At 38.3% G+C, this 27,326-nt stretch overlaps 1 protein-coding gene across 20 annotated transcripts in view; it reads right to left on the bottom strand.

Annotated features, from left to right (window-relative positions):
* LOC109104436 (ensconsin-like) overlaps positions 1–27,326 on the bottom strand; it is a 35,104-nt gene that overhangs the window by 1,638 nt on the left and 6,140 nt on the right. For 2 of the 20 annotated variants that reach the window (XM_042770266.1, XM_042770267.1), the window contains exons 2-17: positions 19,125–19,226; positions 18,507–18,587; positions 17,926–18,089; positions 16,416–16,524; positions 13,940–14,035; positions 13,149–13,250; positions 12,506–12,601; positions 10,838–10,933; positions 9,259–9,393; positions 6,728–6,867; positions 2,469–2,605; positions 2,061–2,302; positions 911–1,049; positions 394–574; positions 207–311; positions 46–99 (exon numbers count right to left, since the gene is read on the bottom strand). In XM_042770266.1, the coding sequence (XP_042626200.1) occupies positions 46–99; positions 207–311; positions 394–574; positions 911–1,049; positions 2,061–2,302; positions 2,469–2,605; positions 6,728–6,867; positions 9,259–9,393; positions 10,838–10,933; positions 12,506–12,601; positions 13,149–13,250; positions 13,940–14,035; positions 16,416–16,524; positions 17,926–18,089; positions 18,507–18,587; positions 19,125–19,226 (1,979 nt within the window). The remainder of the gene's footprint in view (positions 1–45; positions 100–206; positions 312–393; positions 575–910; positions 1,050–2,060; positions 2,303–2,468; positions 2,606–6,727; positions 6,868–9,258; positions 9,394–10,837; positions 10,934–12,505; positions 12,602–13,148; positions 13,251–13,939; positions 14,036–16,415; positions 16,525–17,925; positions 18,090–18,506; positions 18,588–19,124; positions 19,227–27,326) is intronic. The other 18 variants (XM_042770271.1, XM_042770287.1, XM_042770268.1 and 15 more) reach the window with 17 other exon arrangements.

Here is a 27,326-nt window from a genome sequence, read left to right as displayed (position 1 = left end):
TATATAATAAAATAAGTGCTTTAAAATTAAAGCTGGTAAACTTGCCTTAAAATCGATTTGGTCTGTTTTTCTGGTTCTCTTCATAATTTCTTCAATTCTCTGCAGATGGAGACAGAACACTGAAACAAACTGTATGATTCTTTAATCTACAGCTGCTACCTTCAATGCAAATAGTATAAATGTCAGGGTCATGTGATGGAGTTCACCTTCTTTCTCTCCATGCGCTCCTGTTGGTTCTGTTGCATAATGCGTTCTCTCTCTTGACGCTGCCTCTCTGCTTCCTCTAGGGCCTTTGCTTCAGCCTCCTCGCGCTGCCATCGAATGAGCAAGGAGTCAATTATTCAAACAGAGCAGCTCTATCAGGGTTTCTTTGCAAGTGCGCTGTCAACTCACCTCTTTCTCTAGCTCAGCCTGTCTTTGCTGCTCCTCCAACTCCATTCGCTGTCTCTCCTCCTCTGCTATACGAGCCTGCACCTCCTCTTCTCTCTTCCTCTCCTCCGCAAGCCTCTTCTCCTCCTCTGCACGTCTCAAGCGCTCCTCCTCTGCCAGCCGCTTCTCCTCCTCTTTCCTCAGCCTGTCGAGACATGATACCTCAGGGCCTCTGGCACTTCAAAAGTAGTTTTAGCACAACAAGCTGAGGATAACTTCAGCTTAATGAATGCATAACAAACCTGCTCTTACTAACAAGGACAACATGAATATGACTACAAACTAATGTCAGTGTTTTCGTTCTGATTTTTCTGAGTAATTGTAGGTTTAAGATCATAATGTATATTATATCATTTGCCTAGTATAATCAGAAGTAGTTAAAGCAGAAAGACTTATTGACAGTTTGGTGAATGCACAGTGAAGTGTCAAAGCGGGTTCCTGACACTGCAACACAACACTGAAGCTAATCAAATGAACACACTTCTCTTCCTCTTCTTTCTGTATGCGGAGTTGCTCTTCTTTCTCTTTCTGCTCGCGTGCCAGACGCCGGTTCTCCGCCAGGATCTTCGAAGCCTCTGCAGCCGAGTTAGTTCCTGCGATTCCTGCTTTGGAACTGGATTCTGAAAACACACATCTTTGCCATTATTTATTGTTAATTAATTACTTCCTTCTATAGTATCACACAATAAAATGCACTGAAAGACAGGGAAGTGTCTTTCACCAAGTAAAAGCATAACAGATTTATTTTTCCAGCAGAGGGCACTGTCTCTCGAGGATAAGTCTGAATGGCACTGTTTATAAACTCAGTTACCCCAGCAGCATCTGACCTTGTTAGACGATATCTAAAGACAGTTCATTACACAAGCGGTGTTGGTTTGCTGCTGTAATAGATCAAAGGCTTTGTTTTGGCCAGACACTTGGCAAGGCAGGAAGCAGTAAAAAGCTAAATCATTTTCAAAGATTATTTCCAATTAAATATTAGAGAAGAAAAATGACCTGCTTCATCATCATGACCGCAGCACTTGACAAAGGATCTTATATGTGCTGAAAGGAACATTAAGTAGAGTTTGAAATGCAGTACTGTACTGAAATCCATAATGCTTCATGTTATAAAAGAATTTCTGATAAACTTCACACTTTAAATTTATCATTGAAATTTTCCCCTTGATCCTGAGAGAAATGTTAATGCAGTTAGAATTTAAAATCTACCTGCCAGAGACACTGTAATAGAGTGCAACAGTTGGGTTCTGGAAATATAAAACGCTGTTCATTTTCTTCATAGGGGAATACATTTTTAACAGTAACTTAACGTGAGCTATCATGTTGTTAATCAATGGAACAGACTTTCATTAAAGCTGTCAAACCACATTATTTCAGCCTATTTTTTTTTTTTTTTTTTTATAATTCTGTTTATTTATAAAACAGTGAAATTCCTGGTGGAAAAACTACATTACCCATGATTCTGCAAATAAATTTCCACCAATCGTAGAACTGAAATAAGCGAATCGTACACTCTCAAACTACTTAAATATTTGTGTCAATTAAAAATCTATTGACTATAGAAATGTACACAACTTTCTAAGATGCCCAGGTATTACCATCAATATATATATTTTTTTGACTTCACTCACCCTCTTTGGTTTTGGGTGCGGGTGCCGGGCTGGGCATGCTGGTTTCTGGAGACTGTGGGGTGACAGGCATCATGGGAGACATATCCTTTGGCTTGGAGTCCCTTTTGCGAAGGGTGGGCGGGCCGGTGGGGGTGAGAGCAGGTTTCTGGATGGGTGGAGGTTTGGATGTGGCAGAGGGCTGAGGGGATGGAGGCCGCTGTTTCGAACCACTGGGAGAAGGAGTACGGAAGGATGGACTCTGCCTGAAGGACACAAACATAGAAAAGAAGTTAAAAAGACGGGCTTATACACAATCGTACTACAGACAATGGGATATGCCATTTGAGCAGCAGATTGTAAAGGTTTAAAATCAAACTGTCAGTTTAGAGTGAAACCACTGCAGGCTAAACCTAATCTCACGGGTCTTACTTGGCTGCTCCAGGTGAGGGCGCTCTTGTAGTGGTGTTAGCAGCGGGAGAAGGAGAAGGGGATCGATGACGACTAGAGGGCGAGGCAGGGCGTTTTCCTACTGGTGACGTGAAGCGTTTCTCCTTCTCAGCTTTCTGCTTACAAATGCAAAAAAAAAACAAAAAAAACAAACAAACACTATGAACCAATGACTAAAACCATAACTTTAAAGATTGAAATTAGATTCTGAATCCCAAATTTTCAACGTTGTCTCAAACTTTTGGATCAAAAAGAAGAGCCTCACATTTAAAAATGCACTTTAATCGCTTTGTAGTGACCAATCACTGGTCAGCTTAATCAAAGCATAGTGTATATATCACACCATTGCAGCTGGGATTTTACTGCTGTCATCAAACTGAAAAAGACTTTTACTGGATACCCTGCCCACATGATCACAACAACAGCTAGAAGTGAGTACATGTTTTCATCTCTAACTCATAAGGCATCTCTCCAAATCACCATCAAGCAGATCAGATATAGAGAAATGTAAAGCCAATCCACAAGCTAAACTACAGTACAAAATAAATAAATCACAACAAAACAAAACATTTCAAATTCAAATTACACCACTCCATAAAAAAAACAAGCTCAACCTCTCCTTTGCTTTCTCTTTGGGACACACACTCAAGCTCGGTTAGTGTTCATTACATGTAGGGCAGCACTACAAATTAACCATGTGTCTGAATGAATCACTGAAGTGGGCATTTCTAAATCTGATTATTTCTAGATCTGATTATGTTCAAAGTAAAGTCTGAGATTCTGTCAAGTCAAATCAAGTCAAGCCACCTTTATTCATATAGTGCTTCATACAAGTCTGAACAAGTTAAGAGCTTGAATGCCACTAAAAACTCTGACGTTCATCATAGCTGTTGGGGTCTGACTAGCGCACTGTAGTACAGACATTTATAATAATTACAATAATATAATAATTTATTATAATAACAAACAATTCCAATTTCAAATAAATGCTGTTCTTTCAAATATCTCAAGGGTTCCAGAAAATATTAAGCAGCACAACTGTTTTCAACATTGATAATAAATGTTTGTTGAGCACCAAATCAGCACACAAGAATGATTTCTGACACTGAAGACTGGGTCAACACATAAATAAATCTAAACATTGTCACCACAGAAATACATCTAAACAGTTCTTTTTAAAGGGTAACATTTTTAACAATATTTTTACTTTATTTTTGATCAAATAAATGCAGCCTTGTTAAGCTTAAGAGATTTCTTAAAAAAAAAATACTTGTAAATATTTTACCAGCCTCAAATTTTGAACAGTTACTGCAGTTTAACTTTACCATGTTCTGCTAAGCTAACAGCAAAATGCTCAAACGAGCAATACATAGTACATGCTAATATTGGGTAAAATAAAAACACTTAATAATTTTAATAAGATTGAACTATTTTTCAGTACTGAAGGAAAAATTTTACTCGATGCAAGTGCTCCTAGCTACACAAACTTAATTTCCTGTGTTGTTGAAACGTGTCCGAATGCCATCCTTCTATGGTTTGTATTCCGATTTTGATCATAGGGAATCAGTAGTTTGAAATAAACAGTTCGGCACTTAGTCAAAAAGTGACTGATGTAACCCAGTTCCCTGTCTCTCCAGCACACACTGCTGCTGGCGCGGTCGTAAGCCTGGATCAGATAGTGTTATTCAGATTGAACAGCTCACTGATTAACCTCAGGGACAAATCCGAGCTGTTTTGCAAAGCAAACCATAACATACGGACATACAAATGTCTGAATGAGTATGTATTGTTTAAAGGCATTTCAGCTAAGGAAGAAACAGATAACACACAGGTTCTGTAGTTCTGTTAAGCTTCTCCTGGTAATGAGATTGCAGATGCTCTAGAAATTAAATTGTATACATATACCAAGCAGCTCTACTATAGGTGTTCCTAACCTGTGAAAACAAAAACCAGCACACATTGTTTTTTTTGAGTAAAATTTCTGAAAAATCTACTTAATTTTTTTTTATTTTTTTGTTATGAAGTATAAAACTGTACAAAATTTATGAATTATCCATTCAGCAAGGATTAGAGGTTCAACGGATCACAAAACTCATGTTTCAGATCATATTACGTTTTTTGAGTCACAGATCGGATCATTCAAGGTTGCTGCAGGATTTTTAAGCTCAAATTTAAGACTTTTTAAGACCTTTTTTAAGGCCTGCACAAATAAAATTAATACCATATGAGCAGGGTAGGGCATGGTCTATGGTAAACTATTAAACTGTAAAATGACCATAAAAAGCATGATTTACAGTTCAAAAACAAATATACAAAAAAACAAAAAAACAAAAAAAATTATAAAACACAACTCCACCTATCAAAATCATTATATCTATAAATTAAAAAAATAAACAAAAAAGTATAAATAAATTTATATAAAATAAAATAACATACAAACACATTTTACGTTTTTTTGAGACAGCGCCAACTAGCCAATTCGTTTAGATTTTATATGTTTGCAGGGTAAAAAACATGGGTTATTTTCACATTGGTCAAACACATTTTACGTTTTTTTGAGACAGCACCAACTATCCAACCATATTATTTTTTGAGACAGCGCCAACTAGCCAATTCTATTCCAACAGAGGAGACCTGATTCAAACATCAAACAAACTGATGCAAAGACTAGATCTATGGAAACTATTCATTTTTTATCTTTCCATCTTATTTTTGATGTAAGAGTTAACTTCAGTGTTCAAGGGGGTGTCAGCAATCTCCATTTAGCCTATTTAGCTGTGCAAAACAGTTCATTGTGCTGCTATATGTTGTAAATTAGTATTTGTATTCAAATTATTTTACATTTATTAAAGTAATAATAATCACACAAATTTGTACTACAATTGTTTTACCTTTTACTGCACTTTAAGTGGGTCACACATCAGACAAGTCTTTCTTTCCATGGAAACTGAATTTAAAACCAGAATTGGACTGAAGGAAACTGAATCACACAGACACAAGTCTTACTTATATAATAATATGATATATTAAATATCCAGATATATATATATAGAATATATTGAAATAAATTAGGTTAAATATTTCAAGAGGGTTACCAATGGGTTTGTTTAGGGTTAGGAGTTGGTTAGGACAATAATGAAGTGTATAAAATTAAACAAATACATAATTCCTTAAAAATAATAATATACAGAATTGAATAGCAAGTACTAAAAAATAGTATGAACCGCTTATACATACATACATACAGTACTTATAAAAAAATTAAAATCTATAGGGTCCTAGAAATGCAGTCTTGAAACTACAGCCTCCGATATTGCAGGAATACCCGAGTCACAACAACAGCCTTATTAAAAATGCAAATTCAGTCTCTCCCAGCAGGAAGCGTTTTTGAACCATTTCCCCGGTAACAGCAGAACACAAAGCAGTGCAGCACCGGAATTTGAAACGTGCAGCACTCATATTTATTTAATAAAATCATAGACTTTTGAAGTTTAATCATCACATTAAGCTGTATCGTAATTCTGGTCTGTTCCCAAATTTATGACCTCTTGAAATCATAATTAAGACTTCCTTGTACAATTTAAAACTTTTTATGACCTTAAATTTGATACAATTAAATTTAAGACATTATAAGACTTTTTAAGGACCTGCGGGAACCCTGTAATTTTTCGGATCAGTGAGAAAAATTATTTTAATGTAACTTTCTATTTATTACCTATAGCTTAGCAATTCTTCGATACCACAGCAATAACAGAAAACAGTGCACGAGTACTGAATCGAGTTGTCTTTCACTGACTTCTTCTCTCGAATGAATTAAAAAAAATCAATCGAGTAAATAAATGTACAAATTATAAACTTTCACTCGGTTATGGTTAAATTTTGCAATTAATCCGCAGATCACGTGTGTCAAACCGTGGTGCCTGGTCTGTACGGATCAACTACACTCCGTTCAACCCCTAGCAAGGACGCATTAAATTGATCAAAAGTGACATTTACAATGCAACAAAATAATTCTATTTCAAATAAATTAACTTTCTATTCATCAAAGAACCCTGAAAAATGTATCAGGGTTTCCACAGAAATATTTAAATTTCATATTTTAATGTTTTCATCATTGATAATAATAATAATAAATTTTTTCTTGAGCACAAAATCAGCACATTAGAATGATTTCTGAAGGATCATGTGACACCAAAGAAAATTTATTTCAACGTGGAAGTTCATATGCAGCATCTGCTCACCTGCATCATACTGGAAATGCCATCTGCAGACACAGAAGCAGGTGGGCCTTTTTTTCGATCACTGCTGCGACTGCGTAGGGGTCCATGGGCTGGGGGCTGCATGGGGCTGGCAGATGCTGAACGAGGACACAGGTGAGACTCTGGTAAAGGACACAGTCAGTGGTGCACAGCCAGGGACAGCAGGGAAGGGACGTCACAAGCAGCCGAGTGGGTGAGCAAAGCAAAGGACAGAAAGAGGGAGATATAAAGAGGAAGGGAGAAGGGGAAAGGGATGATAACAGCACAAAACATTGGTGTGTTAGATCAGTCAAACGGGTTGATAGGGAACTGTTGCTGATAGCAATGATGGCCTCAGGTAGACTGGGTTTGATGGGTGGGTGTGAGACAGAAAGAGACAGACAGCATCCTGGATAGACGACACATACTGGTCATCAATACGCTGAAGCACACCTTCATTGGCACCAAGCAAGCACCTTAGCATGTAATTTTAGTCAGATTAACAATATCACTCATTAAAGAACATTCACTCTCTCATTCTCCCCTTATATCCACAACAGGGACATCAAACAGCATAAAATGTACTCCATGCCAACTCTGAAACTGCCTTTCCACTATCTCTGACATTTGCATACGAACACAAAAAAGTTCGAATATTTCAATGCATCTGAAGCTTAAATCGGATCTGAAAATTCTGCATAATAGGAACTCCACGCATCTTTCATACTACTTTCCACTGGAAATGAATGACTGCGGTCTGCCATTTGTTGAAGATAGTAAAAAGGCAGTTTTAGTGATTTGCCCATGTAGACATAATGCCAACAACAGGCTGGTTTCAGCATAAACAAAATTAGAAACAAACAAACAAAATCACATCCATCAGCACATCCTACAGTCTGTTCCCAAAGCAAAATCCCTATTCATTTCTCCATAAAGAAGCTTTAAGGATTAGCAATAGTAGGTTTCTGCAGAGTATTAGAGGAATTCATTTTTGCTTTTTTAAATTCTTTAATTGCTAAATTCCCAATGAACAACTACACAACTCTTGAATCATAAAAAAACAACCAAACAAACAACCCACACCAACCAAATAAAAACAAACCTATAATAAATATAACATATAAAAAAAAAAAAATCCCTATGAAAGAAACGAATGGGAAAAATACTTTTAAAACCAAAGACAATGAAAATTTGGTTGCCACTGTTTTGCTCTATAGAGACGGTAATCAATCAGGGGAAGCCCGGTATCTGTTGATGGAGGTGAAGTGAGGCGAGCAGTAAGAGCTGACATAAGAATTGGGTCTGCTATGACAGTGGGATTTCTGTGCTAATCTCAGCACACTATAATTAACCATGACTGTTATCATCATGGAATGCCTATAAATGTAATTGATCCATAAGCTGATGATTCATAATCATCTCTGTCTATTTTTAGATACCAATATGGCAGTTCAGATACTATCAGACTCAGTTATGCTGATAGCATCATGTCAACAACAAACCCTGTCAAACAAGTTACATATCCAGTATGCACTAAACCTTTACAGGTTGCTGGGAATCCTAAGTGAGTTTGTTAGGTTTGGAAACTGAAGATGATATGTTTAGGGTGACGCTGCTGGTCTGGAGGGGCCGTGAGCTGCTCTGTGTGGATCAGCTGGGGATTGAAGTAACAATAGCAGGGCACAGATTCACTCCACTCATTCCCTCTCACACACAGAACTGCTCGGCTAATCAGCTTACAAAAGATCCCTTAGCAATAGCCATGTAACACCTTGCAAATGTTGATGTGTGCATGTGTATTTTAAAGAATGACAGCAGGTTAAAGACTAGTGATGCACTGAAATTAAAATTTCAAAATGACTGTGCACGATGGTGAAAAATGATTTGGCCACATTTCTGCTAGTGACGATATACATGCTGCAATGCTGATGAATGGAGATGATATGCATAATGTTGTAATGTATACACAAATTACATTTTACACAGGTTTTTGTTGCTTTCCCTTAAAGGTAAATGAGAAAGACAAACTGATCTATGTACACATGTAAAGACGTCTTTGTCCATTCCATCACAGGATTTCTCCATGCGAGTCACACAGAGAAGATACACGTGCCTCATGAACTGTAAATGCTTGCTCATTTCTGATAATATCATCAGACGATGTCTACATTTTAATCCAATTAAACCTGGAACAATTCAAGTGCACTCTGCTTGGGTTAATGTTACAGTTTCTTTTAAAATTTCCAGGGTATTTTTGCTCTGGGCTAAAAAGAGTTATGAAAATTAATGGCATTCTGGTGAAAAAGTTCAAAGACAAAATTTCTGTGCATCCCTAGAAAAGACTGCTAAGCTTGAAAATCAAACATTGCTAAATTTGTTTCAATGCATGTAGATTGTGTGATTCTAGCCACTTTAAAGGACTCCAGCATGCCCAATACAACACGCCAACCAAGCACCCCTGCAGAGCGCCTTTTATTTACACACAAGTGGAAGGTTCTGGTACGAGCTCGGCCTCCCTATCTCTCTAGTGTTACCTTGGGTGTCGCCTCCTTCGGCGGACAGGGCCGCGGCACTCTTGCTTCTAGCTAGCGAGGCCTGGGTGGGTGTGAGCAGCCGACTGAGGACACTGCTATCCACGGGGGCAGCCAACATGCGGCGAGCTATAGACACTGTGTGCCCAAACAGACACGAAAAACAGCAAAAAAAAAAAAAAAAGGGGAAAAGAAAGGAGATAGGTTGAGGAATAAACACAAGAGGAAGGAGAGGGGAATGACACCAATGTGATTTAAAATGCAAGAATCAACACAAAAAACAAATAGAAAAGTACTTTAAATGTAAACAGTGGATGTCAATTGAGACTCTCAATGCTGGTGAGACAAAAATAATATTAGTGAGATAAGAGGGAGGTGATTGGGAACAGGACCAGGGCTGTGGAAGCGAAGGTGAAAACAAAAGGGACACATAATGCCAGGACTAAAAGGGTAACTGGAAGAGCTTTTTGACATCCATCAGACAAGAGTCAAGAATTTTTAATTTGAGGTATAGATCGAATTTATGTCTCTACTGCAGTTTTGCAGAATGTAGTTGGGAAAACAAAACAAAAAATGGGGGGAACTGAATTAATTTGATACAGATTGTACACTGCAAAACTGTAGCAGGACATGATAACGGGGGCAAAAAGCTCTTGTAGGCACGAGATCTATGTTTGTAATCAGAGTTACAAATCCACAGTGGGGGAAACAGAAAAATGAAGGAGTAAAAACGTAATGTCTCTTGAATGATCCTTTTATTTTCTTTCCCCATTGACACTGTATTGATACAGTCCAAGTTGTGAAGAGGGGGTGAGGCTGTTAAGCTTTTGATGATGTTGTTAAGGGAGTTCAATAATAAGGAAGGGCTCTCAGCATAGATAATGGTGGTGTCAATTTGAACAAGTGTGTACTGTGATGGAGAAACTGTCTATTACAACAATTCAGGAGGTCATTTAATTTTCAAGAGTGAGCATATAAACCAATAGTCTAAAGATGTCCTGCAAACAAGTTTCTAGAAATAAATACAGCGTTCCTGTTAATCTACTCAGCATTCTGTGTATTTAAGCCTGGAATGACAACAGACACACACGCACACTGAAAACAGCCATAGCACCAGGGGCCAAACTCCTTGGTTAATGTCATTTGGGAAGAAAAACATTAATGTTCACACAAACAAAAACACATTGTATTTGCATACACAAAGAGCTCATTCCTGGTGAGTAGGTCAGTTGAGGTCCTTGAGAGAACGAAGAAGCAACAAGGAGAGGTTAAGACGAATTGGAAGCTCAAGGCAGCAGCAAACACCAACCGACATGTGAACAAAATAGCATAGATTTTAGCAGATTGTTAGGTTTCTGAATGCACAACAATCTGATGCACGAGTGAAAAGGCTTGGAAAGCAAAGAATGCAGGGAGAGAGACGCTGCACGTTTATAACCACAAACCCCCCCCCCACATCATGTTCTGCTGGCTGCGGATTAAACAAAAGCAGAGCGGACCATAGACGTGAACGCAGTTTGTGCTTATTTATTAGTAAACGGCGAACAGGCATGGCGAAATGTCCCAGTTGGGATTTAAGCACCTGATTCATCTGCTGTGGATTTCTCTGGTTTGGTGACGGGCTGCGTTTTAGCCCCTACCCGAGAGAGGGAGGAGCTGCGCTTCTTCAGGATTGGGCCTACAGACAAAGTGGACAGGGCAATGTTAAAATCATTCAGGAAGCAAGGCCTTTTCTGTGTCTAAGCTTATGTGTGCCACTTGCAGTGAATGAGGAAATGGATATTTTGATGAGAACAATGCAGCTAGACTCTGCTTTATAATTGTGGTTGTATTTATATAAGTTTTCAGTTTAATTATAGTATGGAGAATTGCATTTGTTGCATGCTTGCGAATGCCTGTGTAAGCTCCCTGTATATGTTTAAATGCTTATTTACAATGAAACTAGATTTTGAGAATGACATGGAGTAAACTGCTAAAGTAGGCAAATAAAGGCTCACACCCTTTATTTAATAAAAATATTTTATGAGACCTTGTGGTTGTTCATCATTGTTCTCTATCTCTGTGTTAAAGGGGTCATGAACTGAGAAATCAAAATTCCCTTGATCTTTTGACATATAAGAGGTCATTGTACTATGAAACCATCCTGCAAGTTTCAGAGCTCCAATCTTTCTCGTTAGTCTAAAAACAGCTTATATTGAAGCCAGTCTGCCAAAACGACAGGTTGTGGAATGGGCCACTTTATGAATATATAGTGTGGCTAAACCCCGCCTCCGCAGAAGGTAAACATTATGTTTTTTTAATGTAAAAATCTTGATAACATTATAAGTGGACCTCAGAGAACAGTTCAAAATAATAAAAAAGGCAGTTCATGACCCCTTTAAGTGTGCAGAAACAATGTTAAAGGGATAGTTAATTAAAAAATAAAAATTCTGTCATCATTTTACTCACTGCTCAAAACATATATGACTTCTCTGGAACACAAAAGAAGAAATTAAGATAAATTACTGATACTTTCATGGAGCTTTTGTTTGAAAATTCCAGTTGACATTCAGGCCCCGTTTACACTAGTGCGTTTTCATTTTAAAATAGCATTTAAGAATGAAAATGATCCTCGTGTACACTGGCGTTTCCCCTGCGTTTCAGAAACGATCTCCATCTACACTACACAACCTAAAACGCATGTCACATGGCCATTCATGCAGGTACAGCCATAGATATGAATAGGTAGATTCCCTATTATTTAGATTGCGGACGTGTCTACGTGCTTGGAGCGACTGAATGGGGAATCTACCTATACATCTATGGGTACAACAATGCGCATGATGTTATTGTTTACACGGTCATCAAGGATACGCAGAGCGAGTGTGGGCAGCCATACCATCGGTTTCAAAAGTCTCCGTTTTGGTCCGTTTACACTGAAACGCAACCCCGGAGTTTTCAAACTAAAACAGGGTCTGCAGCGTTTTCAAAAGTCTCTGTTTTCCAAAAACGATGGAGTAGTGAAAATGAAAATGATAACCCAAACTGTAGCAAAACATATACTCTTAAAAACTAATTTGGATTTTTGTAAACGGGGCCTCATTGTAAATGAATGGGAAAAAACAGTTAGTGCATTCTTCAAAATATCTCCTTTTGTGTTTCAAGGTAGAAAATCATTCAGGGTGGACAAGACAAGTGTGTGTAAATGAAGACAGCATTAAAATGTTTTAACAAATCCTTCAAAAGAAGGGTAATACTGGCAGTTTGGCACCTGTCTTTTCCACCTGAGGCTGCTTATGCACTTCTTTAGAGGCCTGAGGAACATTGCTAGGCAACCGGTTCAAAGACGAACTTCTCTTCTTTGCACCTGAGAGACAAAAGAGAGCTCAACTCCTGAATTGAAAACATAGGTTTCTTTCATTAGGGAATGAAGACAGACTTCAAAGATAAAACCATCAACACAAAAGTGATCTAAAACCTTCAACATTTTTGTGGCACCACACTAAAATGTGCCTGCAGAGAAGGAAATGAAAAGGAGACTCCTACACAAACTGTGTCTAGTGTGAAACGGTCTTGAATCATAGCTGGCTGCTCCTGTTAGAGGAAAAGGAAACTATGGAGAGAAACAGCATGTCTGCAAAAATCATAAGCTGCCAAGATGGCAAAAACACTTTCGACCCATTCAAATAAACACAATGGTGAATTTGCACTTAAATAACATTGTAAAACGAAGCTCATCAAGCAAACCACAGGGAGAGGCACCTGTTTGAGACATGACTTGTGATTGATTTCTGTTTGATCACATGACCAGCATTAAAAAGCATGTACTCATGCTCATGTATCAAAAGAACTCATGCTGTATGACGTACATCCTGGATAAGAAAAGGGCAGGAGAGGGCAGGTAGGACACTTACGTTTATCAGGAGAATTAAGGAGGGTGGCTGAGGATGAGGAGAGACGTTTGCTGATGACTGAGTCAGTCTGTTTCAGGTTTGTAGTAGAGGAAGAGCGCTTGTCTACAGGGGAGGGTAAATATCCACACAGAGACAGACAGGGGAGTGGAATTAGTTACAGGGGTTTGCACGTGCTAAGCTATTGTTAATTACACTAATACAAGCTGGCATATGTACATTTTAAAGACAAGGTAACAGCTGCACATAATAAAAAAATTAAAGCATACTTAATAGCTAGACCTGAAATCATGACTGCCTAATATGTCTGTTACATTCAAATATTTTGAAAATAAATGGAATATTATGAATACATAAATAAATATACACTTTTAAATATACTAAACACACACACACACACACATTATAATTTGTATTAAGTAGTTAATATTTATAAAAGGATAAATAATCAATATTGTGCAAAAGTTCCAACTAAAGCAAAAAAACTCAAAAAAAAAAAGCAAAAAACAAAAATTAAACAAAAAAATAAAAAATAAAATAAATATAAAAAAAAAGTGGGGGAAAAAATCAGATTAAACTCAGAGTGACACATCCCCAGTAAGTGCTTCAGAGAACATGCTCTTTGTTACAATCCCTGGCAAGTGAAGAAAATATATTATTATAAACAACTTAGTGAGTGAATAAGAAACAGTACAGCCAGTACAGCCCCAGTCAGATTAGTGCACATATGAGCGAAGAGGACGAGTGGGTAGTTTGGGTCAAGTCACGCCATGGGCAGGCAAACTATAAACCACCTTGTGACGTCTGATTCCTTGGTTGCTTGGTGGCTGGAGAAGCAGGGGAGATTACTATAGCAATCGGGGAGGAGGCAGGGCCACTGTCAATCTGTCCTGTGGGAGGGGCAGGGACAGACAGGTCGCTATTGGAAACTCTTTCCCCAAGGAGAATTTGAGAGGTGGAAAAACACAGCTGACAACATTAGAATTCCATCCCTAAGTGGTGTTGAATACAACCACCAACAAACATGACTTGTTAAAGGTGAAGTGTGTCATTTTTGGTGTGTTTGGGAAATAGTTTCTGCTATCCCAGTTAAAAACACTGTGGCTCAATAAAAAAAAAAAAACAGCAACCATAGGATTAACTGGGGAGGGACTACCTGTTTTGCTGACCAATGGCATATGTGGGTTTCAGGAAACTGTGTGATAACAATCATATATCTAGAGTCTAGAGTCATCATAGTAAAGCGGTGCACAAACAACACACTCCAACTACAAGACACCATCCCCCTGCACTGAGGCTAATCAACGACTTGCTAACGACCTGAATGAGTTTTATTGTAGATTTGAAACTCCCCACATCCATTCTGATCATCTCTCTACACAACCGTTAACACCTCCTGCAATCCCCCTCTCCACACCTCCTGCTCTTCAAATTAGTGAAAACGATGTGCGCCAGGTCTTCAGGAAGAACAAAAGAAGAAAAGCACCAGGCCCAGATGGTGTTACACCAGCCTGTCTGAGAACCTGTACTGACCAATTGGCCCCCATCTTTTCACAGATCTTCAACAGATCTCTGGAGTTGTGTGAAGTGCCGTCCTGCTTCAAACGCTCCACCATCATCCCCGTTCCAAAGAAACCCAAGATAACAGGACTTAACGACTACAGACCTGTGGCTCTAACGTCTGTCGTCATCAAGTAATTTGAAAAACTGGTTCTGGCTTATCTGAAGGACATCACTGGACCCTTACTGGACCCCCTGCAGTTTGCTTACCGAGCAAACAGGTCCGTGGATGATGCAATCAACATGGGATTGCACTTCATCCTGCAACATCTGGATAAAACAGGGACTTATGTGAGGATCCTGTTTGTGGACTTTAGTTCGGCTTTCAACACCATCATCCCAACAGTCCTCCAGACCAAACTGACCCAGCTCTCTGTTCCTAGCTCTATCTGTCAGTGGATCACCAGCTTTCTGACAGATAGGCAACAGCTAGTGAGACTGGGAAAATTCATGTCAAACAGCTGCTCCACCAACACTGGTGCCCCTCAGGGATGTGTTCTCTCCCCCACTGCTCTTCTCCCTCTACACCAACGACTGCACCTCCAAAGACCCCTCTGTCAAGCTCCTGAAGTTTGCAGACGACACTACAGTCATCGGCCTCATTTCAGGACGGTGACGAGTCTGCTTACAGACAAGAGGTTGAGCAGCTGGCTGTCTGGTGCAGTCTTAACAACCTGGAGCTGAACACTCTCAAAACAGTGGAGATGATTGTGGACTTCAGGAGAAACGCCCCTGCACTCCCCCCACTCACCATCATGAACAGCACTGCGGCTGCAGTGGAGTCATTCAGATTCCTGGGAACCACCATCTCTCAGGACCTGAAGTGGGACAATCACATTGACTCCATTGTTAAAAAGGCCCAACAAAGGTTGTACTTCCTTCGCCAGCTGAGGAAGTTTAACCTGCCACAGGAGCTGCTGAAACAGTTCTACTCAGCCGTCATTGAGTCTGTCCTGTGCACTTCAATAACTGTCTGGTTTTGGTTCAGCTACAAAATCAGACATCAGAAGACTACAGAGAACGGTTCGGACTGCTGAAAGAATTATTGGTGCTCCCCGGCCCACCCTTCAAGAACTGTATACATCCAGAGTGAGGAAAAGGGCTCAGAAAATCACTCTGGATCCCTCACACCCAAGTTACCCCCTTTTTGAACTTTTGCCATCCGGCCGGCGATTCAGAGCCGCAAATACCAGGACAGTCAGGCACAAGAACAGTTTCTTCCCCCAGGCAATCTACCTCATGAAACAGTTAAAATGTTCACCACTTATGAAAAAATGTGCAATATTCTTATATTTTATTTGTTACCCCTCCATCCAAGTACATCTCTGCATCTCACTCTATTCTAATCCATTGTCATCTATAGCACAACTGTTCATACAATTTATTTATTTGCAATTTGTTTTTTGTTTTTTGTTGTTGTTGTCTCTGTGTACTGGAAGCTTATGTCACTAAAACAAATTCCCTGTATGCGTAAGCATACTTGGCAATAAAGCTCTTTCTGATTCTGATTCTGATTCTGATTCACCTTTAACAACAAATCGCCGCAATCAGGATTGTCAAAAGAAGATGATTATTCATAGAGTCATAACACACTTGGGCGGACGACGGGACAATCAGTGAAAGAAGGCTGTTCAAGTTTTATAAGGAAAAGCTGTTGAATATATTATCAAGTGCTTCTGATGTTTTGGCATTTAGAAAAAGCACTCATACCATTTTTGTTGTCAGAGTCTGAAAGTCCACCCCAGGACCATCTCTTCTGTCTCTGCTCTACTCGCTGGCTGCGCTCCAGGGTACGTCTCATCACGGCCTCATAGTGCACCTACACACACACACACTTTGTTAGACAAATAAAGCCATGATACATCCTCTGAGCTGTGCAGCAGAAAAGGTGTGGGTGTCAATACTAAAACAATGTCCCTGATTCTAAGCTCTTTTGCATGTCAGGTACTGATAAACATGACTCCTGCTGCATGACTGTAAAACAAAATCACCTGTCTCATTTCATCCATTTTCTCATAAAAGGGTGTTCATGATGTTATGGATAAAAGAGTGTTACTGAATAACCCCAATAAGAAGCAGGGCGATATGAATCTTATTTCACTGTAGGAGAAATTTCATTTCATAATAACGTTATGTACCTTGATATAGCTATTTTTATTTTATTTTTATTATTAAAATTAAGAAGAAAAAAATGAAATTACGAGCACAGAACAAATAAATATGAAATAAACATTTAATTTATTCAGCTACACTTGGCTAGGTTTATTTAACATGTAGTAAGAAATATTACAGAAATTGAATAAAGTGTATAAATAAAACACTGCATAGTCTTTATTGTATTAATCAAACATGATTAACATTAATAATGACAGACAGCAGCAGGTAAATAAGACTGCTGTCCCTTTAAGGCCGACTGCAAGGATCCAATATACTGAAACACATCCGGTTTTCACATTTATTTAACATATAACCAACTGTGTTCACTTGAATACTCCACATGACGGGCATTTTTACGTTACTGTGTGTGTATTTGACCATTCAAGCACAATAAAACACGAAAGAGATGTTTTTGCGATCTCATGCTGTCGAGAGAGGGGCTTTCAGTGCGCACACTTCGGCAGTGTGTCAGTCAGCGCGAGCACCGCATTGAGTTCTTTTACAATGCTTATTGCACTTAATAACTCAACCAAGTGCATCCCACTTTTTATTTTCCCATTCATGCATGTTTCCTTATCACTCAAAAGGTGTAGAACGTTTAAACAGTACTCTGTTACGCAGATATATTTGCATAGAATACACAATATAGCAAAATCTCTAACGATAGACACGGTAACAATATATACTGCCATACCCGCCCATCCCTAAGCCTATCTCTAATAGTCAGTGAAGAGACCAGTGAGGCCGGTTGACTGTAGGGACATGCAAAAACACACATTTCCCAAAATAGACTGGTTGGTGGGTTGTCTAAACAACTAGCTAAGCTTAAGGGAGTCCAGTATAATTAGACTGGTTTATGTTCAGACTTGACATTATGCATAGCTATAAAATATTATATTCTGTGTGTAAAGGATTATATAGCCTTTCGGAAAGGGCATTTAAATATTTAAAAGGAAATTTAATATTGCAGCAGGAGGTTAACCTTTTGAATGGTAGCTTGCTTCTGTTTGTGTATTGTTTTACCAAGGGTAAGGTCTAAGACCCTATAAACAAAACAGCTTACCTTTTCTTCCTCTAATTTCTGTTTCCTTTTCTCCTCCACTGCAGCTCTTCTCTGTTCCTCCTTCCTGCGCTGTTCTTCCAGCTTCTTCTGTCTCTCCTCCATCTGTCTCTCCACCTGCAGCCGGGTCTTACGCTCTCGCTCCAGGAGCTGAGTCTCACGGGACGCTGAATGGGCCAAACAGGGTGTGTTAGCAGGTGTGTTTGTACGATTTGTTACAATGTAAGAGAATTAATTATGTCTAACTCTGTGCAGGGGTTGGCAAACTTCTTGGCACGAAGGGCCTTTTTCATTTTTTATCACTTTGTGTCACATTGCTACACAAAATAAATGCAGTGTATACTATGATTTTCAATGGATGCTGACCTCTTGTTTCCTAGCATCCACCTCAGCATTAATAAATAAATTATGCAAATGACCACCTCACTGTTTTGTAAACATAGTGTTATTGTTCTCTTTGACTTATGTGTTATTTCTCTTCCTCTTATCACCTGTGTACCAATTATTATCCTTCTGCAAGACAATGGTCACATGCAGATCTAAAGTTGCCAACACCTGTTGTGTGAAATTTTTTGCTTTGTCACCATGTTGTTTTTCTTGCTCTTCTCTCCTTTCTTTGGCCACTCTGAGTTTGTCGTCTATCCTCAAGGCTGCCCCATCAATGACTGAGAACACAGAACACAACGTCAGTCTATCAGTTGAAATCTGAACACTTCCTGGGCTATGAAAAGGCACTCGGCAGATTGCACTAGTATCTGTTGCGCAGATAATCCTTTCACATGGACCTACATCAGGCTCAGGTTACAGATTCAGCTATGAGCTCACCACACCTGATACAGTATTGACACTGAGTTATGGGCGTGTATCAGGACATGCTACAGGAAGTGCTGCAATGGTCATGTGACAGAATGTTACTCAATTAACCAAAGCAAGACTGCAGGGAAAATGAAACAAAACAAAAAAGCTAAAAGAAAAAATGACTGTTTTACTGCAAACCTGTTTTTTTTTTTTTTTAATGAAAACATTTTACCTTTTGAATCGGTGAAAGAGCCACCCTCACAAATAAAAAAACTCTCATTTATAATAATTAATTTTGTTTCAGTGTAAAAATCTGAACTACTTGCACAACTGGGCCTTCAGAAAAAAAAAAAATCCTTGTGAATCCCTGCAGTGACTGACAGACTGAGATCATCATTTGTTACCTGGCCTGGTTTGGCTCTTCACTGTGCTGGCTGGAGCTGCTGGTGTTGGGCTGTTCCCTGCCTGGTTACGCCGTTCCTCTGCCTGCGCCTGCGCAGCTGCAGCTGGAAATGCAATGAGACAAAATGCACATAAAAATGGGTATCACTACTGCTTAAACAGGAAAAAAGAGAAAAGAGTCAACAAGAAAAATGTAGGTAATTAAGAATTCATTTTAAAGAGACTTGCCATAGGAATGTTTGATCTTGTGAAACAGATTTAAAATTCTAGCATAAATAACTACTCTGTTTCTGACTGGCTCATCTGGACGGCATGTTACTTTGCGAGTTATGTACATATTGTTGGAGTCAACATAAGAGAAAATAATTTTGATCTACTCCCATCTCTGTTCAAAACAATCAAGATTTCAAATGCTCTTCGGCAGTCTTGTGGCAGGCAGGAGAGGAGGAAGGAAGGATATATAAAAAAAATGTGACCAACAAGTCTGTGTGCCTTTGTAACAGTTCTCTCCCTCAACACAAAGTGTCAGAGAGAGAAAAAGAGAGGGTGTTTGTTATGCTGGCGATGAAGGAGCATGTGATGTCTGTATGGTGAAAATCAAGATGCTGCTGATAGACTGTCTGCTGAAGACCGGGCACCACTTGGCACATCTTACTGGCTGAGAAAAAGCCATCTCTCTAGTTCTAACTTCTGCTCAAGCCCACTGGTTTATGCTTATTAGGAAAGTGTTTTGATTTGTTTTTGATCATGTGGTCCACTGTGAGTCTGGGAGACTTTGAATAAGACATCTGACTTTCTGGAGGGATGCTTGTGCAGAGGCTGGCATGTGCTACAGTGTGAGCTAGGGCTGTGTTCGATACATCCGTATGACAATATTAGAGCCCGACCGATATATCGGCCGGCCGATATGAGCTAATTGCATTTAAATCGGCATCGGCGTTTATAACGGCCGATGAAACATGAGAAACAGAGTCTCATGCTTCACTCATGTTATGAGTGTTGCATAGTTTGCCCACCAGAGGGAGCTCTGCAGCTCCCCAGTTGACAACAGCGCCAGAAATCCACTACAGAAGAAAGCTATCAGCCAAACCACGGAGATGTACTCTTTTGACGGTGAGTCTGTCGTTCGTCATGTGAAATGATTGTAGATTTAGTTCATACACTGTATATAAAAACAGTGTGGTAGTTCTAGCTAACGGTCCTATCATTATCACTTCTAAATATTCTGTAACATCACTTACAGCCGCTAATGCATTGCTATATTAGATTAGCCACAAAGCTAATACCATGTTTATCAGTGGAAGAGAGCGCGCGAACGTTAATAAGAGGTCAAACTATAACGTTAGCGTTTAACTTATTCTAAATATATCTGCAGTGTTTCCCACATAATGACCGCGTAACTGTGGCAGGGGGGCGCGTATAGTCAATGACTAGAAGTTATGTACAGCGTGCCTCGAAAAAACAACAACAACTGTTACGTTATTCTAATGCTAACATAGCTTCCTTTTTAGCAGGCCCCTTAAATGCTTGCTATTAACTTGTTTGAAGGTGGTTCTTCTCAAAATTGACAGCGGTGTGTTCATGACACTAACGTTAACCATTCAACTTTCGAATTGATTCCGTAATCTTCCGGTAACAGTAGGCTAACTTTACGTTCGCCAGCGCATGACGATGTTTTGATTCAGACTGCACAAGGAGAAGAGGAGAAGATATACGGGTCCGTTGTGAATGTGTCTGTGAGAGCAAATATAGTGTAGTTACAGTAACTACAGTAGGTGCGCCAGAAATGATTAAACCAGAGGGGACATGTAAATAAATGTGAGCTGAACAAGCGCATTTTTTTTCTTCTTTTTTACAGATTGTTTCAAAGCAGCTTTACAGACATAACAGGAAAATGTTGTAATAATATAGTTAAATATAAGTAGGTAATAGGTAACACCTATTGCTTGACAAATAAAATATATATATATATATATATTTCTCTATATTTCTCATTTTTGCCTATGTAGGAGATCCCTGTTTATTATTATTATAACTCTAATGATGACATGAGTAATGATACATGGTGATATTATTAATACACATGCTTATTCTTTCTCTGTCTCTCTTTCTGCCCTACAGATGGCTGAAAAAGGTGAACGCTGTAGCAGACTGTTTTTTGATCATTAAAAAATATATACTTTTGATGTGCAATTGTTTAGTCATTGAGACTGTAATCTAAGGCTTTTTTTTTTTTTTTTAAACATAATCCCTTCTGGAAAATTGGTTTATACAGCCCACATACATAGAACAGGCAGATATTTTGCTATTGAATGTTGTGTAAGTGTAGTTTATAGGAAATGGGTCTAATATCCAGTTTATTTTCAAAATCAAAATATCGGCTTATAAATCGGCTCTTTTCAAGTTAATATCGGCATCGGCCCCCAAAAATCCATATCGGTCGGGCTCTAGACAATATATCATTCCATACTATTTGACGATACAGGTATCGATACAGATGTTTCTTTATCGATATCGCAGCACGTGTGAGCAGTGGACCGTTCTTAATTTGAATACACGCTAGTGCGGTGTTCGATACGATGATGTATCGTCACAGAGATTTGATGATATGAGTATCGATACAGCTGTCTCCGTATCGATATCGTGGCATGTGTGCAGCAGTGGACTGTGCTTAATTAGAATACAAGAACATCATTTAAAAGGGAGTAGGAAAGTGCGAGGTTTTTTAAAAAAAAAATAAATAGAGCAAAATATATAGGCTACAACAAGGTTTGTGTATGTATGAATTACCACTGTTTTGCTGCGTTTCTTTATTAACAATGAAGCTGTGGCTTTAATTCCTTAAGAAACAAACAATGATGTTACCAGGTAAAATGTTACAAACGGTATACTTGCAGTTTAGGAATCTCTACTTCGATATTCTATTCTCAGAACAGTGTTATTCATCAAGTGTTGATTTACGAGAGAGAGAGAGAGAGAGAGAGAGAGAGAGAGATATGCATGAATTAGGCTACCTCAGTTTTTGCCGTGTTTATCTATTAACAGTGAAGCTGTGGCTTTAATTGCTTCAGAAACAATGTCACCAACTCCTTGCTGAGAAAGATAATGTAGCTCTTCAGCAGTTAGACTATTTTAATGATAAAATTGTGGGGCAGCGCTGAGAGGATTCTGAGCTGCTGAATGTCTGTGCGATCTGTGTGAGTTACTGAATGTCTGTGCATGAGCTACAGTGAAGACAGCACATTAGTTTATAACACTTCAAAATTTTTATTTTTTAAATGTAGAGAGCATTTTAATGTGTGTAATAATAACGCACCAGCAATGTAAAGATAATTTTATTATTATATTAGAATGAGTACCAATATAAATTTATTAGAATGACTACACTACTATTTATGGGCTTAAAAACAAGATGCAAACGATCAGAATATCATACCTGGTGGGGAGTGCCCAATGTTAACATGAAACCTACACCATTACCTATATTTTTATACTGTGGTATAGTTACGGAGGCCCTTTATAATGCAGAGGTCAACTGCCTGCTCTGTCTATTATAAGCAATGGGCCTATAGTATGCATTGTTTAATAAACAGCTGTTTTACTAAATTCAGAAACAATCTGCAGAAACTGTGGCAACACTGATAAGGAATTAGAAAAATGGCTTTGAAGTTTCATTGCCTGAATTTCAACTGATTTTGAAAGTGTTTCTGATCACACTGTTTTCTTTGAATCTTAGCATAAGACAAACTTCTTTCTTAAAGGACAGGGAAGAGCCATCCTCTCGTATTATGAATATACCACACCATATATGCATATAAAAGAGAACAAAAACTGTGGCAGGTCAAGCTCTGCCTAATGAACACTGCAGACTGCAGAATTATGAATGTTCAGGAGACGGCTGGAGGAGGATGTTATGTCTGAGCCGTCAGACTGCAGGCTTCTAAATAAAGACTACCAATTCACATCTTGACAAGAGAGGTAAAACATAAGAACAGCATGAAATGAGTGAGAATACAAAAATGTGTTTCAACACTTTCATAAAAATGTAAGAGCGTGCCAGAGACTGTTTGAGTCCTCCTCTGCATGGAAATTGCATAGCAACTGCTGCTGAGTGACACTCATGGCGGTGCAATCATCAGATGCAGGACATAATCTGCATCTCTGCGACGTACTGCCACTACACAACAGTCAGAGTGCTTCAATCAATCAGCTACATTTACACAGGCAATGAAGGAAAATAACTCATATTTGAAGATCAACTGGTACTGAATTATATCGGGTCCAATAACTGATATGCAAAATCAATGTATGTTTTATTAATTTATTATCATTATGTTTATTAATAAAAATAATGGAACAAATATCATGAAATAACTGGCAGAGTAGTTCACTAGTTTTTTAATGTTTACATTAGCTCTAATATTTAAATGTGTTAACAATTTTATAATTAAAATCATCTTAATTATTGCTATCGTAATTGTTATTATATTAATATGATGTAATTGGCTAGTTGTTCAGACAGCACACCAAGCACCCAATTTTAAAAATGTGCAGTTTTGCACATCTCTTCATTAAAATAGCTTGAGCTGACAGATGCAAAATAGCAGCAAATAAAGGAGGCTGGGTAATTCCTGCTGAAGTGAAAGTACCATATACACCTGCACAAAATGCTTCATTAAAGCACATGCTAACTATTAAAGAAATTTGCTGTGAAATTAATTTAGTATTATTCTTTTTTCCCATCCTGTCTTTATGTCTCATCTGAAGCTCAGGATGACCTACGAGGAAGAGGGATGTGTCTGAAGAGCACTCAGGCAATAGACCATCAGACTCATTGTATATGCAAACACCATCTGAGTCATACTCTGAACCTCACACTGTGGGCTCTGCGACACGTGGCAAGCAAATGAACACAGGGCCTACAATAGATAAACACAATAGAGACATTGTCTAGACCTTGCACATACGTTCATGATCTAAAGACAATGAAGGCAAGCCCAAGGTGACCTCAAACTGTTCCTCAGTGCAACTTCATCAGTCTGCATATACTTTACCTTGAATTACCTTGTGCTTGAAGCAACACGGCATCACAGCCTGACGCCCTGTTGCTTCAAGTGCATCATTCTGCATTCCGGATGCGCACATTGTAAGCCCTTCGTGCTGCACTGTATTTGTTTTGTTCTATCGTATCTATTATATGTTGTTGCCTTATTAAAAAATATGCTATACATTTAAAAGAAATGTATTTTAATTGTATAGTATATACTTATATATAAATACATTCATGAATGTTTTTAATGAATGGATTTTATAATGATACAAATTAGTGTCGACCGATATTGGTTTTTTAACAGCCAATGCCGATATCTTGGAAAGCAAGGTGGACGATGGCCGATATAATTTTATTAAATGTCACTGAAAAAAATTATACTAATTTTTTTTTAAAGGTAAGTGGTTGCAAACAATTTATTTTAGCTAAATTTAATAATAAAAAAGTGCACATTAGTAAACTAAATTTGTTTATTTAAATGTAGCTAAAATAAATCAATTGCAACCACTTACCTTAAAAAAAATTGTAAATTCAATTAATCATTTTTATTCATTGTATTTAAGAAATTTGAAATAATCTGAAATGGGTAAAAAAAATTAACGTGTAAAATAAAAAATGCTTATACTTTAAGTGACAAAGTATTTTTCACAAATAAACACATATTTAATAAAAATATAAATAAAAAGGAAGTAAACACTGTAATCAACAGGGCACTCAGTATTCTGGGAAGTTTGTGTGCATTGGGAATCACATTTTTTTTCAAATAAAGCCAAGGTAACACTCATTTTACATACAGCACACAGGGAAAATGACATGAATATGACATTGGGCAAAAGCATGAAGCACAGCATAATTTGAAATCACGAGTTTAAAGTTTGTCGATCGCGCATGTCAGTGAAGCCGAACTCTCCTCCTGTCAGCATTCAATTCACACGGACCGACCGTCACACAGAGAACACGCGATCGTGCAGGACACACATCCACACTTCATAAGATCTCACAGCTGGATTCGACTAAGTTTGCAAGGTTTATGAAATTAGATGTTCATTAGTCATTCAAAGATTTGTTTAAATGATGTAAAAGCGTATTTGCTGAATGCTGACAGCAAACGAGAAAGTATTATAATGTTTGCCTTTCTATTACTAACAATATAAAAGCAATCGTTATAATACTTTTTTTGTATACATTTTAATTCCTTTGTTTAACCATTCTATCTGATTATTAGACAGACGTCTATCCATATTAGACAGAACTGTTAACAACGACAGTGAACAAGACGGAGAATGTGAGCACTGTGTGTTTACGCGCTGCCTTCTCAACGCCGTCAAAATAAAAGTCCTGCCATGAATGCATCGGCCAAACAGAAAAACTTATCGGCCGATGCCGATATTTGAAAAATGCCAAATATCGCCAAGTCCGATATATCGGTCGACCACTAATCCAAATAGCAATGTGTAACATTTTACCATATTTAGTATGGTTTGTAGGAATCACGACATCAGCTTGTCATCATGATGTCAGTCAGCCATCAGCGATGGACGATGACATCGTCTATCGGCCAAACCCTAGCTCTTATCAGCTTTGGACTCTCATTCTGATGGCACCCAATCACTGCAGATGTGATGCATTCCTTAATTTCTTCAAATTTGTTCTGAAGTCCCCGGTATACTTCAAATGGGGGCAAAAAGAAGTTCGAAAGGGCAAAGTGACGGTATACTGTTTCCGAACATTCCGACACCCCTGCACTGCTGGAGGTGGGGTGTAGATTAATGTAAACATAACTTGGGTCGCTCACGCGTATCCCCTAAACACAACAACAATGAAATGATGAAGTGTAGGCAATCTAGGTGTGAGATGGGCACCAATGGTCAGAATATTATAGACAAAAAAATAATGACTAGCAGCAGTTCAGAGTCAAGTATCATGTTTGCAATACAAAAGAACCATAATCAGTCCTTTATGGTAAGTGTGAATGTCTCATAGTCTGTAAAACTTTAGCATGATGTGGAAAAAAATATTGGAGTCAGTTTGTTACTTTATTTGATAAGTGTTCATTTATTTTATTAAACTGGATAAATTGTTACACCTTTTTATATTTTATGTGGCATCATGATTTACTTTTGATAAAGACAAAGGTTTATTATTGTATGTTCGTTTGGCATTTCATTTATTGTATACCCTTTAAATTTGCTTATTGAAAGAACAAGAGCAGCAGTATGGTGTAACATTTATTTGAAACACATGTATTTGGTACTTGCTACCTTACATCTTAACTCTTTCCTTTCTTTCTTTTCATGGCTTTAGAAATCTTGTCTCGGATGTTTCTCTATGTCGCTTTTTGCATAACTCCGGGTCGTCAACACCAAGCTTCGTTGCAATTTCTTTCTAGGAATTAAATGCTTTCTCTGAATCTTTAAAGTCTCTCCGTGAGGGATCGTACAGGTGCGGATATATCTGTGCCAGTTCAGCTATTCTACACTCCAGTGCATTCATGTTGCTAGCGAGCTGCAACCTCCCGCTCTCTCTCGTGAAGCCAACAAGGATGTGACTAAACTGCAATTCATCGACTGGCCGCTTGAGGCTGGCTGCAAAAGGGAGTCAGTCCCATAGACTCTCCATGTTAAAATGCCCAACTTTACAGCAGAAAAAAAAACATATTTACAGCCTGGTTCTTGCCTGACCTCCGTTGAATGAGAAACGAACCGAAAAAAAAAAAAAAAAAAAAAAAAAAAAAAAAAAAAAAAAAAAAAAAAAAAAAAAAAAAAAAAAATCGCACGTCAAAGAAGGTGGAGTTTCAGAACACACCCACTGATTGCGTAACCGCCACAGACCAATGGAAACTCAAAGGTGTTTAGAATCCAAAACGAACTCCCCAGAAAGTTCACCTTGGTCAGCTGTTTCGAACTGCTGAAACAAACTTCAAAACGAACTTTGTTTCGGCCTGATTTTGTTCGAAATTACATCATATCAGTTCGTTCGAAGTATATCATATATTCCTTAAGGAAGAAAAACATTTTGGATAGCCTGAGAATGCATAAATTTTCTGAAAATTTGTGGGTGAACCATTTCTTTAATCGATACCAGAAGGAAACAACACATTGTGTGTCACAATGCTTTAATGCAATTAAGATACTCCAGATTAGGACTGTTCGAT

Source organism: Cyprinus carpio, chromosome A14 (assembly GCF_018340385.1).
Source record: "Cyprinus carpio isolate SPL01 chromosome A14, ASM1834038v1, whole genome shotgun sequence".
In the NCBI taxonomy this organism is placed as follows: Eukaryota; Metazoa; Chordata; class Actinopteri; order Cypriniformes; family Cyprinidae; genus Cyprinus; species Cyprinus carpio.
Note: the sequence above shows the minus strand (reverse complement) of the source record. Positions and strands in the feature narration are given on the sequence as shown.